At 38.2% G+C, this 16,193-nt stretch overlaps 1 protein-coding gene across 1 annotated transcript in view; it reads left to right on the top strand.

Moving 5' to 3' along the window:
- Alms1 (ALMS1 centrosome and basal body associated protein) overlaps positions 1 to 16,193 on the top strand; it is a 126,044-nt gene that overhangs the window by 25,034 nt on the left and 84,817 nt on the right. Inside the window, exons 5-7 of the mRNA XM_041635530.1 lie at positions 3,112 to 3,251; positions 4,909 to 5,027; positions 8,880 to 9,039. Coding sequence (XP_041491464.1) covers positions 3,112 to 3,251; positions 4,909 to 5,027; positions 8,880 to 9,039 — 419 coding nt within the window. The remainder of the gene's footprint in view (positions 1 to 3,111; positions 3,252 to 4,908; positions 5,028 to 8,879; positions 9,040 to 16,193) is intronic.

Genomic DNA, 16,193 nt, shown 5'->3' with positions numbered 1-16,193 from the left:
TCTATGTTGAGCCACATGGCTTGGTACCTTTTCTCAGTGAGGCATTCTTGTAGAAGGAGCTGTGGGCAGGCCTGCTTTTCGTCCCGCATGACTCCTGCAGGGTTAGCTTTGCCTGGAAATAACAACACACAACTTGTATTCATTTAAACACTGCCTGGCCCATTAGTGCCAGCCTCTTCTTGGTTAACTCTCACATCTTGACTAACCCATTTCTAATAATCTGGGTAGCACCACGAAGTGGTGGCTTACCGGGAAAGATTCAGCATGTCTGATCTGGCAGCTGGCTCCATGGCATCTGCCTCAGAGAGGAGAGGCATGGCGATTGCCTCACTTCCCTCTTCCTTTCAGCATTCTGTTCTGTCTACTCCACCCACCTAAGAGCTGGCCTATCAAATGGCCAAGGCAGTTTCTTTATTTTTTTTTTTTTTTGGTTTTTCGAGACAGGGTTTCTCTGTAGGGCAGTTTCTTTATTAACCAATGAAATCAACACAAAACAGAAGACCCTCCCACAGCATTTCCCCTTTTTCTGTTTAAACAAAAAAAAGAAGGCTTTAACTTTAACATAGCAAAATTACATATAACAAAACAGTTATCAAGTAAGAATACAGTTACAATATTTATATCTATTTTATCTTTTATCATAACAAAGGAAAACAACTATAACTATCTATCTATTCTTCAACTCCATCAAAGACTCCAAAAGGATATAATATTACTTAAGTAAACAAGAAATAAGCAACTTTCAAAACTCTAGAAATTTGGACAGTCACCCAAAGTTTCTCTGTATTGTTGGGGCATCCATCTTCGGCCTACAGGCCCATAGTATCCAGAGACATTTCCAAGAAGCAGGAAATTCAAAGACAGTTCAGTCACTTTCTGCTGTGTCCTGCAGAATGTCTTGCAGACTCTTTCATAAATCAGGAACCCCGAAAGACCATCTCACCTTTAGGCAAGTTCAGCAGTCCTCTCTCTGCGGGTTCTCTGTGTCCAGTTTATGTAACAGTCCAGGCAAGAGCAGTTTTTTGCCCAAATGGCTATCAAACTCCATAAAGAGCCTCTTCAATGTCCATCTTCCTCTTGAAGTAGATTGATGTTGCCAGGAGCAGACGTGTCTTGTTGTCCTGAAAATCCCTAAGTTATTAAGTCATTAAATGCCAAATTCTGTAGTCTTTGAAAGATATGAAGAATGCCTATCTGAAATATATCTATGCACATCTAGAAAATCTAACTAACATGACTACAAGCTTGACTATTACTGATGATTATCCATTAACAACCTATATATATTACATTTTTACATGAATTACACAATCACAATACCTTAGTCAAGGGCAGAAATACATACAAATATGCATATATATATATATATAACAAAATTGACCTTAAATTTATATCAATAAACCAAGATTTATACCAATGCAAATTATTCATATCTAAATTATATCCCCCTTTAAATGTAAAAGAACACTTATAAACAATATTTGGGAATATGGGCACAGTTTTTTCTCTCCAAACTGCTTCGTGCTGAATCGGGGCACTGTTATTCAGGTCTTTCATGGTATAACCTGTTTGCTAGGTTCATTTCAGTTGGCAGTTGAGCAAAGTAATTTTTTGAGGGTGTTCACAGCAACGTTTCAGGAGGGTGTGGTCTATCATACCATATTGGGATAGAAGCAATCCACAGGGTCTCATCGTCGGCGAAAACAAAAAAAGGACTTTTCCAAAGCATCATAACCTTAGATCCAAATTTTGAAGTCAAGGTATTTTCAAAATATCTATCTTGGATTAGTTCAGCAGCATTTATAAACAAATATCTTTTAGCAGCTGTTGCTCCTTTCTCAATATTCAAACAATTCAAAGAGAGCATTATAGCATACAGTATCAAGATTCTCTGTGTATTTTCCATCTTTGTGCAGCTTTATTTTAACCTCTATTTTTTTTTTATTTTTACTTTTACTTTTTGAGACAAGTTTTCTATATATCTTTGTCCTGGAATAACTCTGTAGACCAGGCTGTCCTTGAACTCACAGAGGTACTTCTCTGCCTCCTCAGTACTGGGATTAAAGATGTGTGCTACCACACCTAGAAGTCACAGAGGTCAATCTACCTCTGCCTCCCAAGTGTTGGGATTAAAGGTGTGTACTACCACACCCAACTACTCTCTTTCTTTCTTTTTCTTTTTTTTTTTTTACTTTAAGAACTTTTTTAGCCTGCATATATTTTTAACACACTGTAAATCATTTAGACGTTTTCTTTGACTTTGAATCTTTCTTTTACTGTATGTCTCTTTTTTGACCACATGAGTCTTTAATTTACCAAGCAATATCGGTAGGACTAAAGCTGTGGCTTTGGCGGCTGGATCCAGCCCATTCCTTAGCTTTCCAGCCTCATGGCAGAGATACCAGCTGTAGCCATTTTTATTGCCACAACTCTCTGGCGTTTCAAGGTCCCTGCCGGCAAACAAGATGCAGCATTCTGCTCACAGACCACACTCAGTCGGACTGCCTGTCTGAAAGAGTCAGAGTTTGCCCTGGCAGGATGGACCATAATGCCAGCATTTTAAAACAGCACAACTTTTTTCTTGCTACGGCTGAAAACAAACAAGCATGCAGTCAGCTTTTATCAACACCATTTAAGTGTTTCGTGGCAGGACCTCTTAAGAGCTGCAGGGTTTTGCAGCTAAAGCTGAGTCAGGTAGCCTCTCTTAGATGAGAGCCCTTGCTTGCCTATAGCAAGCAGAGCAGACCCGAGAAATTGCTGCTACCATGAAAACATGCTTTATTCTTTCCCAAGCTTTCTCAGGCTTTCAGTGGATTCAGTTATCCATGTTGGGCAGCTACATTCTCATCTTGTTTTCTTTACATCTGGCTGGTAACTGACTGTAGCCTTCTTTTCCCAGAATTTTCTTAGTCTGGTCACCCCACCTATACTTCCTGAAACCAATATGAATGACAAATCTTTACAGTGTATAAGAGCATTATCCCCCAACATAGCAAAAATGCAGTTTCAAGTAAACCTAATTTTAGTGACACCAAGTTTGTGTTATTTGTTAGTATTTGAAAATTAAAGTATTAAGGAGCTAATAATTTCTTTATAACTTTGTATTTTCAGAGAGATTCCTGATAAGTCGGAAGATACTGAATGGCTTTCTCGGCCGTCAGAAGTTAGAGAAGCTTTATTCCAGGCCACCTCAGAAACATCTTCAGACTTAGTTAACAGTTGCCTTAGTATATCTCAACATCCACTTACAGGTAGCACAACTTTTGGGTCTCAGCGCTCTCTTTTCCCGTCTGAACAAGAGAATAATGGAGAGAATGCACCACCTAATGCTCCTGATGAACTGAAAGGCCCCAATGGTTCTGATCACTATGATGCCTTGCTTTCATATATGTCATGGCAGACAGAAAAGGATACTCAGCAACCAGAAGGCAAATTGGCTGATAAAGACCAGGTTTCCTCTTCAACTTTATCTGATGTTAGTGATGAAAGCATAACTGCTAGAAGAATCAATGACTTTGATTCGGCTTGTTCACATGCTCAGTATTGGAAACAGGAAATCTTACAGCAGTCAGAAGCATGTCTACCCCATACGGACCAGGCTTCCTTCCCATGCAAAATTACTCCTCCTAATAAAATGTCATATTCTTTCCTGCGATGCATGTTGGAAAGAGCTAAAGGGGCTCCCTTGACCTCTGTTAACCATCTTGAGAATGTTTGTTTAAGGTCTCCATCTGAGGATAAAATGAGTCCAAAGATGGATTCTTTGGGGGGCTTTGAAGGAAATGAAGATAAGAAGAAAACATTACCTCCATTTTTTAAGCAAAAGGAGATTAGAAATATTTTGCCGTCACCTCAGGTGCATGCCAAATCTCCAGAGGTAAAGTATATTGGGTTGGCTGCCGTCCTTGATAGTCATGAACAAGTTTCAGAAGCACATATCCTCTCTAGAGGACTTGAAATCTCCAAACTAGAGGCTTCTGGTGGTCCCCTTCGAACAGTTAAAGCCAACTTGGATGAGACATCAGAACAACCGTATTTTCAAGAGGAAAGAAACCAAAAGGCAGCTTCTACTTTTGGTGAGAAAAATGTTGATGCTACTGAAAATGTAGCCTTTGAGGCAGTTATTGCCTCAATTGAGCCTTCCAAGCAAGAGAGTCCTATAAATGAAATCCAAATCAACATCAATAAGCCATTAGCAGATGACAGCCGTGAGAGAGAACCCCCCAAACCAGATCTTTCCCCATTAAATTATAGTGATGAAAACTCTTTCATGGATAAGCTTAAGGATCCAAAATACCAGTCTACTCCTGGGGTGTTGGAACCAGCAGCTTCAAAACCATTGTTGCATAAAGAAGATGATGGTGGTAGCTCCCTATCTCGGGATTCAGATTTAAAGTCACCCCCTAATGCTCCTCAGAACATGCTCAGTAAGCCTCTTTCTGTCATTCCAGAGCTTAAGTCATTTTCTTTAAGAGAAAAAGCTTACAACTGGGTTGTTGGTCTTGGGGAAACACAGTCACCTTCATTTCAGTATGATATAAACAATCTTGACCTTACAGAGAAGGCAGGATCTTCAAACATTATTTTTGCAATGAAAGTATCAACTTATGAATCTTGGATTTTACAAGGTTTAAAGCAGCAGACCTTTGAAGAAGTTGCAGATTCCTCAGATTATAATTTGGGTAAGGCTGTATCTGCTGCTGTATGGAGCAGCTTTTTAGTAAATTTGACAGCATGAGATGCAAGTCCCTCTTTGCTTTAACTTTGACTGGTGATGCATCACTGATTCTAGTGAGCTAAGGAAACTGAAGACGGCTAAGGTGGAATTCCTTGGCCTGGGGAGCTGAGTCCAGTTTAGTTGTATATACATTTGTGCAACATGACTTCTTTTTTTTTGTTTTTAAATAGATGGCCTACAGGAGAAGGCTGAGTCTGGCATTGTTACTCTGCATGGTGATGATGAGTACTCCAGCCTATATAAAACTGCTGGTGTACACAGTGAAAGAATTTCTGAACTGCAAAGAGAGGTAAGATATACAATGAAGTGATAGTTGTAGAAATGTGGCCTTTTTCAGTACTGATTCAGGAAATGGTGTTTGTTTTTTACTTTTTACAATTTCCCAGACATGGGACCTACAAGGCTTAACTGGTGAGTACTTGGAGCTTGCAGATTTAGAGAAAATGCTTGATGATCTTTGCGACAGCTCCTTGTTTTGGCTACCTACTTCACAACTATCATCTGAGGAGAGCCATTTTGACAAGTCTGTAAGTTACTCTACTTGACCTATTTTATGGATAGGTAAAGGAATATTTTAGTTGAAAAGAAAATGATAATGAAAGTAAAAAGGCTCATTTATCTTTTGATAGCAATTCTGACTCACAATGTGGTCTTCATTTCATACCCAGGAATATGATCTAAATGTTGACAAAATGTTTTTTTCATAGACCATGACACTAAACAAGTTTGTTATTTAATTTTTTGGTTTGTTTGTTTTGGTTTTTGCAAACAGGATATCTTTGTATAGCCTTGGCTTTTCTCCTGGTACTACTCTGTAGACCAGTCTGGCCTTGGACTCACAGAGATCTGTCTGCTGCCTCTCAAGTGCTGGAATTAAAAGTGTGTGCCACCACTGCCTGACTTCATTTCATGAATTCTGTGATGTCTTAGAAAAGGACATCTTTTGGAGTTCTAGACTTTTTAATTTTTATTTTTTTTTAAATTTTGAGACAAGGTATCTATATGTAGTCCTGCTGCCCTGGAGTGTGTTGTTTAGATCAGGCTATCCTTGATCTCAGGAGAGCTCCTTTCGATGCTTCCTAAGTGCTAGGATTGAAGGCGTCTACCACCATACTTGGTCCTCCAGGCTTTCTGTCTTGAAGTATCTTTTTTGTATTGGGTCAACAAGAATCTTTGGAACATGTGAAAACTGAACACATTCATGAGGACATTCAATTGTGCTGTCCCTCTGGTCTTTAATGTGCTAGCTTGAGATACTCAAGTATTTCTGTTTAGAAGTTCTTGAAAATTTTGACTTCTGGCATTTAAGAAAATCTCAAGCATCATTGTTTCCCTGGGAAGAATACTGCAGTGCTTAGAATCCAAATTAGTCCATCTTTCTGAAGGGCTCTAACTCTGCCTCCTTCTATGAACTGCATAAACTTGTACACATCTTCCCCACATCTGTTTATGCCCCTGTTATGGTACCTGTACTGAAAAATGGTGACTCTAGGGACTTTTTAAAATGCTTTATAAGACTTCATTTGTTTGGATCTTTGGACCATCTTGTCTTTAACATTCCTTGAGTCCCACCCTTGTTTGTGTGATGCTGTCAGGCCAACCTGGGTCTCACTTGTGATGTGTCCTTGTATCTCATTCAAGTTTAGAAGTTGGTTTGAGAACATGAGTGAGCAAAGATAGCATGAAGAGTTTTGCTTTTATGTCTAGGTTGTTGACTATGTAAGAGAGTTTCGTGGGGTCGATTTTGTTTTCTTTAGTATTTTAAAGTAGGCATTTATAATGAGAGTGGGGATATAATGGCTGACACTCTTCTCAGGTGCAGTGCCAAGAGCATCACAGGTACATAGTAGTCCACTTAGTCTGTCCTCAGACTGGGTTAGTGTGGATTATTTTCATCCACACTTTACAATGAATACTTCTAGGATTGTGACTCAATGTACAAGGATATCAGTAGGGAAGTAACTACTTTATGATGAACAGCCTTTGACCTGTTACCCTCTCTTCTCAAGAGGTCTAGTTTTCTAGCTAGCAGTGGTGGTGAACACCTTTAATACCACACTCTCCCTCTATTTCCCTAAACACCTTTCTGAGCCTAGTAGCTCTCTTTTGGGAATGTCCTGTACCTTGCAAAGAGAAATACAACAGTGTCAGGAAGCATATTTCAGTCATAACTAATGAGAACAGGAGTAGGATAGGGAGCTGCTAGAGATGCCAGAAAACAGACTAAAATACAGAGTGGCTGCCTAGGTCAACTAAATAATACATAACCCAAAATATAAGTTCTGAAAAGCTCAAAAATTTTAAGTAAAGAATCCTGCTCCTAAAGATTGATTTTAGTATAGCTTGTGGGAGAAAGGCAGAGTAAGAAGTCGGGAAAGAAAGGGAGAAAAATTATTATAGCCTTAACTTTAATAAAAAAGTACTATTATCACATCTTCAAACATAAAGAGCTATTAGAGCAGGTAATACCAAAGAAAATACATATAACTTTGTAGCCTGTTGGCTATAGCCAAGTGAAGAGAAAATAATGTGGAATGAAAACAATAAGAAGTATTTAATAGACCCAGAGACCCGAGGAATTGTATGAAAATGAGCGAAATCAAAGCAAAAATGTTAAGATTTATTTCCCATTTTTTAAATCTGCATGTGTGCTGTTGGGTAATGAACTCAGGGCCTTGGGCATGCTAGAAAAGTGTTTTTTCACTAAGGAAGGTCTTCAGCCCCTTAATTATCATTATTTTTTTAATTTATCTTTGTTTGTTTATGTATATATGTTTATTCCATGAATACAAGTAGCTGCCTGAGAACTGAAAACCCAACAAACAAAAACATGATAATTAATGTATGCAGTAATTCCTGCACATGACAGGTGGAGACAGGAGGATCAGAAGTTAAAAGCCAGCCTCAGCTATGTAGGGAAGCATTTGAGGTCAAACTACATGAACTCTTGCCCTGGATGGATGGATGGATGGATGGATGGAGATGGATGGATGGATGGATGGATGGACAGATAGATAGATCCCATCTCCAGATAAGTAAATAAATAGATAATAAATGAAATCATGCTTATGTTTATTTTTGTATTCTATTCTGAGATGGCATGACTAGACCAATCTTTTATAAACCAAATAGCGCTGTATATTTTTACCTAAGTATCCTATGAATTCCATGGAAATTTTGCATATTTATGCCTTTGTGTGTGTGTGTTTTGTTTGTTTCTTTATCTCTGACTGTCCTGGAACTTGCTTTGTAGACCAGGCTGGCCTTGAACTCACAGAGATCCGCCTGCCTCTGCCTCCCTGAGTGCTAGGATTAAAGTTGTGCACCACCACTGCCAGGCACATGTTTATGCTTTAATGCCACTAGTTAGTGATATGTGATATTCTGTACGACACCATCAGTGGTATCTTCACCAAACAAAATGTGATATGTATATGAATTCAATTGACTTGAGAATATGAGTGTCACCTTGTTACTAGACTGGCCCAGATCTCACTGTTAGTTTCTGCTGGCATCAAACTTGTGATCCTTTTGCCTCAGTCTTCCTTCTGAGATTTCAGGCCTATGCCACCACACCTGGAAAGAATATGATCGTAAGTGATTGGTAAAACTCCCCAGTGTGTTGGTTTGGGGAGATAGGTTATGGAGTACTTGTTCTATTAAAGATGTACTTTATTTTGTGTAAGATGTTTTCCCTTCACATGTATATAGTGTCCTTGGAAACCAGAAGAGGGTATTGCATCCTTAGAGACTGGAGTCAGACAGTCGTGGGTGCTAGGAATTGAACTCAGATCCTCTAAAAGAGCAGCCAGTGCTCTTAACTGATGCAACATCTCTCCAGCTCAGCTTATTCTTGAAGAAGACCCAAGTTCTATTTCCAGTATCCACATGGTGACTCATAACTGTAACTCTAGTTCCAGGGGATCCAATAACTTCCTTTGAACTCTGTATGAGATGCACACATATATATGCAGGATAAACACTCAAATATGTAAAATGAAATTAAAGTTAAAAAGATTAAAATAAAATTATTGAACCTCTTAAGTGTTCATTTAATGAAGTTTGTTTTTTAGCCAAGTTAAGTGTCAAATTAATAGAATCTTTTGTTTTGTTTTTTAACGTTTCTTTTCTAATTTCATAGGTAGACCATTCTAATTTGGACATTAGCCAGCCTTTTCCATCTCCATTATCTTCATATGTTCCTCAAGAACCAACCAGTGAGTCAAAATATCTTTCTCCCAATCTCAGAATGTTGAGGGTATCTCTTGACACTCAACCAACAGCTCTTACACGGTCAACAGGTATGTATCTAGAAATTGTCGACACTACATGTCCTCCTTATCTAGTTTATGAATATTATCTTGCCATGCCTTTCTAGCAGTTTAGATGGATTAAGGGATGCCTAGTATTACTGTGATAACACCTTGGTCATCTTACAACTCTCAGGTCTACTTCATAACTAAGGGAAGTCAGGGCAGGAACTCAAGGCAGGAACTGAAGCAGAAGCAACAGAGGAAATGCTGCTTACAGGCTTGTTCCGTTTGTTTTCTTACATATCCAGAACCACCTGCACAGTGGTTAGCATCATCCATAATGGACTAGGCGTTCCCTTCCCACATCAGTCATTAATCAAGAAAATGCCCCACAGTTGGCGTACAAGCAGAACTTATGGAGGCATTTTCTCAGTTGAGATTTTTCTCCTTTCAGATCACTGTAACTTGGGATAAGTTGAAAAAAAAAATTAACCTACACACTATATAATTGGTAAACAGTATTTTTATATATACCTGTAAGAGTATGAGGAAGAAATTTGAATAAGTAGACCAAATTGTGAGCCCATCTAATTGGTTGAGACCTGAATTGAACAAAAAGGCACACTGGGGTACCATTTTCCTGCCTTGGATATCAGAAAACCAGGTTATTTACCTTTAGGCAATTTCTCAGCCCTTACACTTGGACTGAGTAACACTATTGGCATCATTGACTTTGAGGCTTTTGTGCACTGGATAAGTAATACCATCAGCTTCCTTAGGCTATTATCATAGAATCATTGTCTCCAATGTCAATTTACTTCTGAGAATTATCTTCCAATCTTTTTTTTTTATTTAGTCATTTTCATCTAGTTTTCCTTTCAATGTAAATTCTGTTCCCTTTTCTTTTTTTCTTTTTTCCATATTCTTTTTTTTTGAGACTAGGTCTCACTATGTAGCTCTGCCTGTCTGGAACTCACTGTGGTGACCAGCCTGGCCTTGAACTCACAGAGGTCTGCCTGCCTCTACCTTAAGCTCTGGGATTTAAGGTGTATACCTGGAAAATTCTAAGTTTTCCACTCTGTTTTCTTTCTCCCTATATTCAGTTTGGCTTTCCCTTCTAGCTCTATTCTATTCTGCCGTAGAATATATTTATTCATCAACCAATAAAAGCAACATATATACACAGTGTACAGAAGGACATCCCATAGCATCTTCTCTTTTCTGTCTAATTAAAAAGGAAGGTTTTAACTCTAATATTGTAATATAGCAAAACAGGTATCAATCAAGAATTACAGTTATAATTATTTATTCTTTATATTTGGCAAAATTAAAGAAAATACGCTATCATCTATTCTTTGTGAGTTTTAAGTTTTATATCTAATTTATTGTCATAACTAAGGAAAACTATAACTATCTAGTCTTGAAATCTCTCAAAGACCCCAGAAGGATATAATATTACCTGTTACTGCATAAACGAACGGCGAACAGAATTAGCCAGGCAAGCTCAATATCAGCTTTAATAAGGGGAGAACTTACAAAACCAAGGTTCCAATGAAGAGCAGGAAACAAAAGGGACAAATAAGCGCACATGGATGGTTTTATAAGCTTTTGGAGGCCCTGGGGCAAACACCCTCCCAAACCAGGTAATTGTTTGAGATTCCCCTTCAATTACCTAAATAAACAAGAAGTGTATTGTAAGCAACTTAAAACTCTAGAAATGGCAGAAATATCTGACTGCCTGGTCACCCAAAGTTCTGTAATGTTGGGTCATCCATCTTTAGCCTATAGGGTAATATAGTAACTTCACTTTTTAGTGAAGCAGGAAATTTGAAATTTGCTCAACCTGTATTGACAGTATCAGTGGCTTTCTTTTGTGTCCTGCAGAATGTCTGGTGATTTCTTTTGTGAAGCAGGAACTGTAAAGGACTATCCTGCCTTATTTTTACGAAGTTTAGTAGTAATTTTCCTGTGGGTCCTACATGTCCAGTTTATACAGCATACAGTCAAGCAGTTCAGGCAAGAGCTGTTTCTTGCCCAAATGGCTAGCCTTGCCATATTGAAAGCAAATTCCATAAGGAGTTTTCTTTATGCCCATCTTCCTCTTAAAGTAATTAATGCCGTCAGGAGCAGACATGTGTCACTGTTGAGAGAAGTCTTAAGTTCTTAAAACATTTTTAATGCTATACTCTGTGGGTCTTTGATGTGTTTGAAGATTACCTATCCATCTGAAATATATCTCTGCATATCTAGAAAATCTAACTTGACTATAAATTTGACTATTATAGATGACTATTTGTATTTAACTATATATTACATTTTTAAATGAGCTGTGTAAACATAATACCTTAACAAGAGTAGAAATATACATATATATATATTTTTTTGAAATATACATATATTGTAACAAAAATTGACCTTAAATTTGTATCAGTAAACCAAAATCCATATAAAGTATTGTTAGACTAACAGTTGTTTTTTGGATTAAAGTAGATTCAATAATCTACCTTTTTAAATCATTTCTATATCATATCCCCCTTTTTTCTTTAGAAAGATATTGACTATGATCATTAACCATTTGTAACTAACAGCCTTTAACAAACATTTATAAACAATATTTTGGGAATTTGGATGTAGTTCTCTTTTTTTCTTTTTTTTAAAAGATATATTTATTTATTATGTATTCAGCGTTCTGCTTGCATGAACACGTACATACCAGGAAAGGGCACCAAATCTCACTATAGATGGTTGTGAGCCACCATGTGGGTGCTGGGAATTGAACTCAGGACCTCTGAGCCATCTCTCTAGCCCCTTGGACATAGTTTTGTATACTACTTAGTGACTATGGGCACTGGTAATCTTATTGGGATACTGAGGAAATTTAGAATTATAGTTAAGTCTTGGCTGTAGTAGTCTGTGAGGCTGTATCGTCTCAGCCAGTTGTCTTGAAGTTGTTCTGGATGTTGGGTCACCTGGGTCATTGCTCCCATGGAGACCAGGGCTCTTACTTGATCAAAGCATATTAATCTGGGAGGAATCCATAGCTTCTGATCTTTTAAACAGAACCTCTATTCAAAGCAACATATCCTTAGACCCAAATTTTGAAGTTTTCAAAATACCTTTATGTTGGTTTAGCTTAGCAGCCCTTACAATCAAATGTCTCTCTGAAGTTAGCTCATTAACAGTCAGAAAATTCAAAGAAAACACAATAGTATACATAATCTAGACTGCCTGTGCATTTTTCATTTTAACATGGTTTATTATAATTTTTTATTACTTTATTTTCTTCTTAAGAACCACAGTTTATTATCTTTATTCTTTTAATCTATGACTCTGTCTACCCTTTATCTTTTCTCTCCCAAGCCTATGCATATTTATCACATTGTGACCCTTTTAGAGGGCTTTTTGTCTGAATCTGCCTTTATTGTGTGTCTGTAATTATTTTCTGATCACTGCTTTAAATTGGTAAGTGGGCATGGCTAAGACCAAAGTGGCTGCTTTGGCTCTTGGTTCTACCCTGCTCAACTTTTCAACATGGCAGAGGTACCCAGGCGTGTCACACTTAACCTTTCCAACTCTGGGAAGCAGTACTAAGTAGTATACAGCTGTGCCCTTAGACCTTTGGCTGTGTTCTCAAGCCTGCAGGCAGCGGCTGGGAGAAGCTTCTTTGTCCTGCAGCCAGTGAGAGACTGCGGGAGTCTGCCATGCTGCTTAGGTCATGGTGGTTGACAGCTGGCTCCATTTCGTGGGCAGCTGTCCAGAGATGCATCTCTGTACAATGCATCTCTGTATTGTAATGGCATGAGTGACTAGGAAGCCCAGGACAGCTCTGTTTCTTCTGTGCATTTAGAACCCCTTTACAGCTTTTTTAGGTCTCTTGTGGATCCGTGCTAGACAGTGGGTGCCATTTATATCTGGAGGTTTCTTGTCCTGCCTGGTCCTGCACCACTTTTAAAATAATCATTCTGAGGGTTAATATTAATTACATATTGTTTGGTGTTGTATTTGGAGCAGCAGGGCTGGGCTGCGTCCCGCCACCCGACCACCCGCATGGCTAGCTTTACCCGAAATAATTACATGGAAACTGTATTCTTTTAAACACTGCCTGGCCCATTAGCTCTAGCCTCTTATTGGTTACATATTGAGCTAACCCATTTCTAATAATCTGTGTGGCCCACAAGGTGGCTTATCAGAGAAGATCTTAACTGTGTCTGTCTGGAGTGGGAGAATCATGGCGACTCCCTGATTCAGTTTCTTTCTCCCAGCATTCTGTTCTGTTTTCTCTGCCTACCTAAGGGTTGGCCTATCAAATGGGCCTAGGCAGTTTCTTTATTAATAAGAAATCACTCCCACATCAGTTTGGTCTATTAGCAGATTGACTGTTAACTAGTTCTTACAACTTAAATTAACCCATTTCTATCAGTTTATATTTTACCATGATGTTCGAGGCTTGTCACCTCATACCTTCCTTCTCAGGCAGCTGCTGGTGTCTCCCTCGACTCCACCTTCTTTCTCCCTGTATTCAGTTTTACTTTCCCTTCTAGCTATATTCTACCCTGCCATAGGCCAAAGCAGCTTTATTCATTAATCAATTAAAACAACACACATTCACAGTGTACAGAAGGACATCCCACATCATACCACCTCCCTCAGCAGATAATACTGCTTTCTTCTTCAAAATGATCTCCCATGCTCTTCTGTATAAGATTATTTGCATCCACACTTCTCTTGAGCTCAGTTGCTATTGCCTTTAAGTCATGAAAAGTGTTCCTCTGTGAACATTGGAATTCATTATGATTGGAATGATTGTGTCTCCTGAAATGTTCACACTGAAATTCTTACTTGTTTAGTGATAGTATTAGGAAGTGGAACCTTTGGTAGGGAATGAGATCACAAGGACTCTTAGTGCCAATTAAAGTAAGGACCTTGGAATGATCCCTTGTCACCTTCTTTGAATATGAACACAGTACAATGGCGTCCTCTATTTGTAAGATGCCCTTGCCAAACCTTAAATCTACAAGCACCACCATCTAAGATTTTCTTCTTCCTTTCTTTGTGAAAATGGACAGTCATTCTAAGTCCTTAAGTGTTGGACCAGAAAGGTCTCCTTAAGAATGTTCACATAGATGATACCACTAAAGTAGAACTTTTAAAGAAAATATAGTTAGAAACTATCATTTGCTGGGCAGACTGGTCAGATTGCTTCAGAAATTCAGTTGTCTCTGTCTCTTTGGTGCCTGCTGGACTTTAGGGGACAGGTTTTGAGAGTTGGTCTCTCTTTCCATTATGGGTTCTGGGAATTGAACTCAGGTTACCAGGCTTGTATGGTAAACACTCTCTACCTGCTGAATCATCTCACTAAGTCCTACTTCTTAAGTATATGATCATATTGTGTGCAAACAGGAGTACTTTTGACTTCTTTTTCTTGTCTATTTGTACCTCTTTTATTTTTGTCTTATTATTATAGGCAAGACTTCATAAGACTTCAAATAATATATTTAATCAGATTGGAAAGGGTAGATACCCTTAGACTTTCAGTTTTTTCCCATTTAAGAAAATTATATTGAGATGTTTCTTTTGTTTCTAGTTTCTTCATGGCTTTCATTATTAAGGGTTGTTGGACTTTGATAGAGGTATTTTCTATATCTGTTGAGATGGTTATATGATTTCTGAGTCTATTTATGCTTATTGACTTACATAATGCCTAATCATTCTTCCATTCTCTGGAATGACTCTTAACTTGGTCATTCATGGTAAGTGATCATTATAATGTGTTATTGAATTTAGTTTTACAAGTATTTTACTGGGATTTTAAGTGTCTGGGTTTTTCTGGTTTACTGGTCTATAATTTTCTTTTTTGTGGATCCTCATACATCATTGTTATCAGGGTAATACTGGCTTCATAAAATGAATTTGGTAGTGTTTTTTCCTTTTCTATTATATGAAATACTTTGAGGACCTTTAATGTTCTTTAAAGGTCTAGTAAGGGCTGGAGAGATGACTTAATGTTTAAAGAGCATTGGCTGTTCTTCTGGAGGACCTGGGATTGATTCTCAGTAACTACATGGTAGCTAACAACATCTGTAACTCCAGTTCATACCATTTCACATTTTCTTCTGACCTCTGCAGATACTGCATGTATGTGGTGCATATATGTGTGTGTGTGTGTGTATCAATAAATAATGTTAAAAAAAAGCTTTGGTAGAGAGCCAGAGAGATGATTTATAGGCAAAAGCACTTGTTATACAAACATGGGATTTGATCCCTAGAGAAACTGACTTTGAATGTTGTCTTCTAACTTCTAAACACAATGTTACACTGATGTCTTAGTCATTGTTTTATGGCTGTGAAGAGACACCATGACCAAGGCAACTCTTATAAAGGGAAGTATTTAGCTGGGAGTTTGCTTATACTTTCAGAGGTTTAGTCTATTATCATGATGGGGAGCATGACATCGCATAGACTGTGGTTGGAGTAGTATCTGAGACCCTTATATTCTGACCCACAGGCAGAGAGAGAGAACCCAGGTCTGGCAAGACCTGTTGAAACCCAGTGACACACTTCCTCTAACACAGCCACATCTCCTAATCCTTTCAAAGAGTTCCACTCCCTCGTGATTAAGCGTTCTAATATATGAGCTTATGGGGACCATTCTTGTTTAACCATCTCAGCTAGTGTTTGTGTGTGCAACACACTAAGAAAATATTCAGAGTTTTAGAAAAGGTCCAGTAGAATTCAGCAAATGACACCATTTGGGCCTGGATGTTTTTAGTTCATTTTTTTAAAAAAAGCTACTGTTGGTTGTAGATCTGTTTAAGTTATTTATATCTTGGTTTAATTTTTGTAGTTCGCATTTGTGGTGGTTTGATGGAACTGTTTGGGAAGGATTAGGAGGTGTGGCTTTGTTGGAGGATGTCTGTTACTGTGAGTGGGCTTTGAGGTTTCAAAAATCCACAGTATTCTCAGTTAGCTCTCTCTCTGCCTGGTGGTTGTATGTCAGGATGTAAGGTCTACTGCTCTGGGATTATACACCTCCTTGTCTGCCTGCCATCTACCATGTTAGTAGCCGTGATGGTCATGGGCTCACCCTTTGAAATTGTAAGCCTCAAATTAAATGCTTTCTTTTATAGGTTGCCTCTGTCACTGTATTTCCATGACAATAAAAAAGTAACTAAGACAATATGTACTTAGAAATTTATCTGATT

Source organism: Microtus oregoni, unplaced genomic scaffold (genome assembly GCF_018167655.1).
Source record: "Microtus oregoni isolate MIOR12 unplaced genomic scaffold, Mior012 000002F_ref0000024, whole genome shotgun sequence".
NCBI lineage: Eukaryota > Metazoa > Chordata > Mammalia > Rodentia > Cricetidae > Microtus > Microtus oregoni.
Note: the sequence above shows the minus strand (reverse complement) of the source record. Positions and strands in the feature narration are given on the sequence as shown.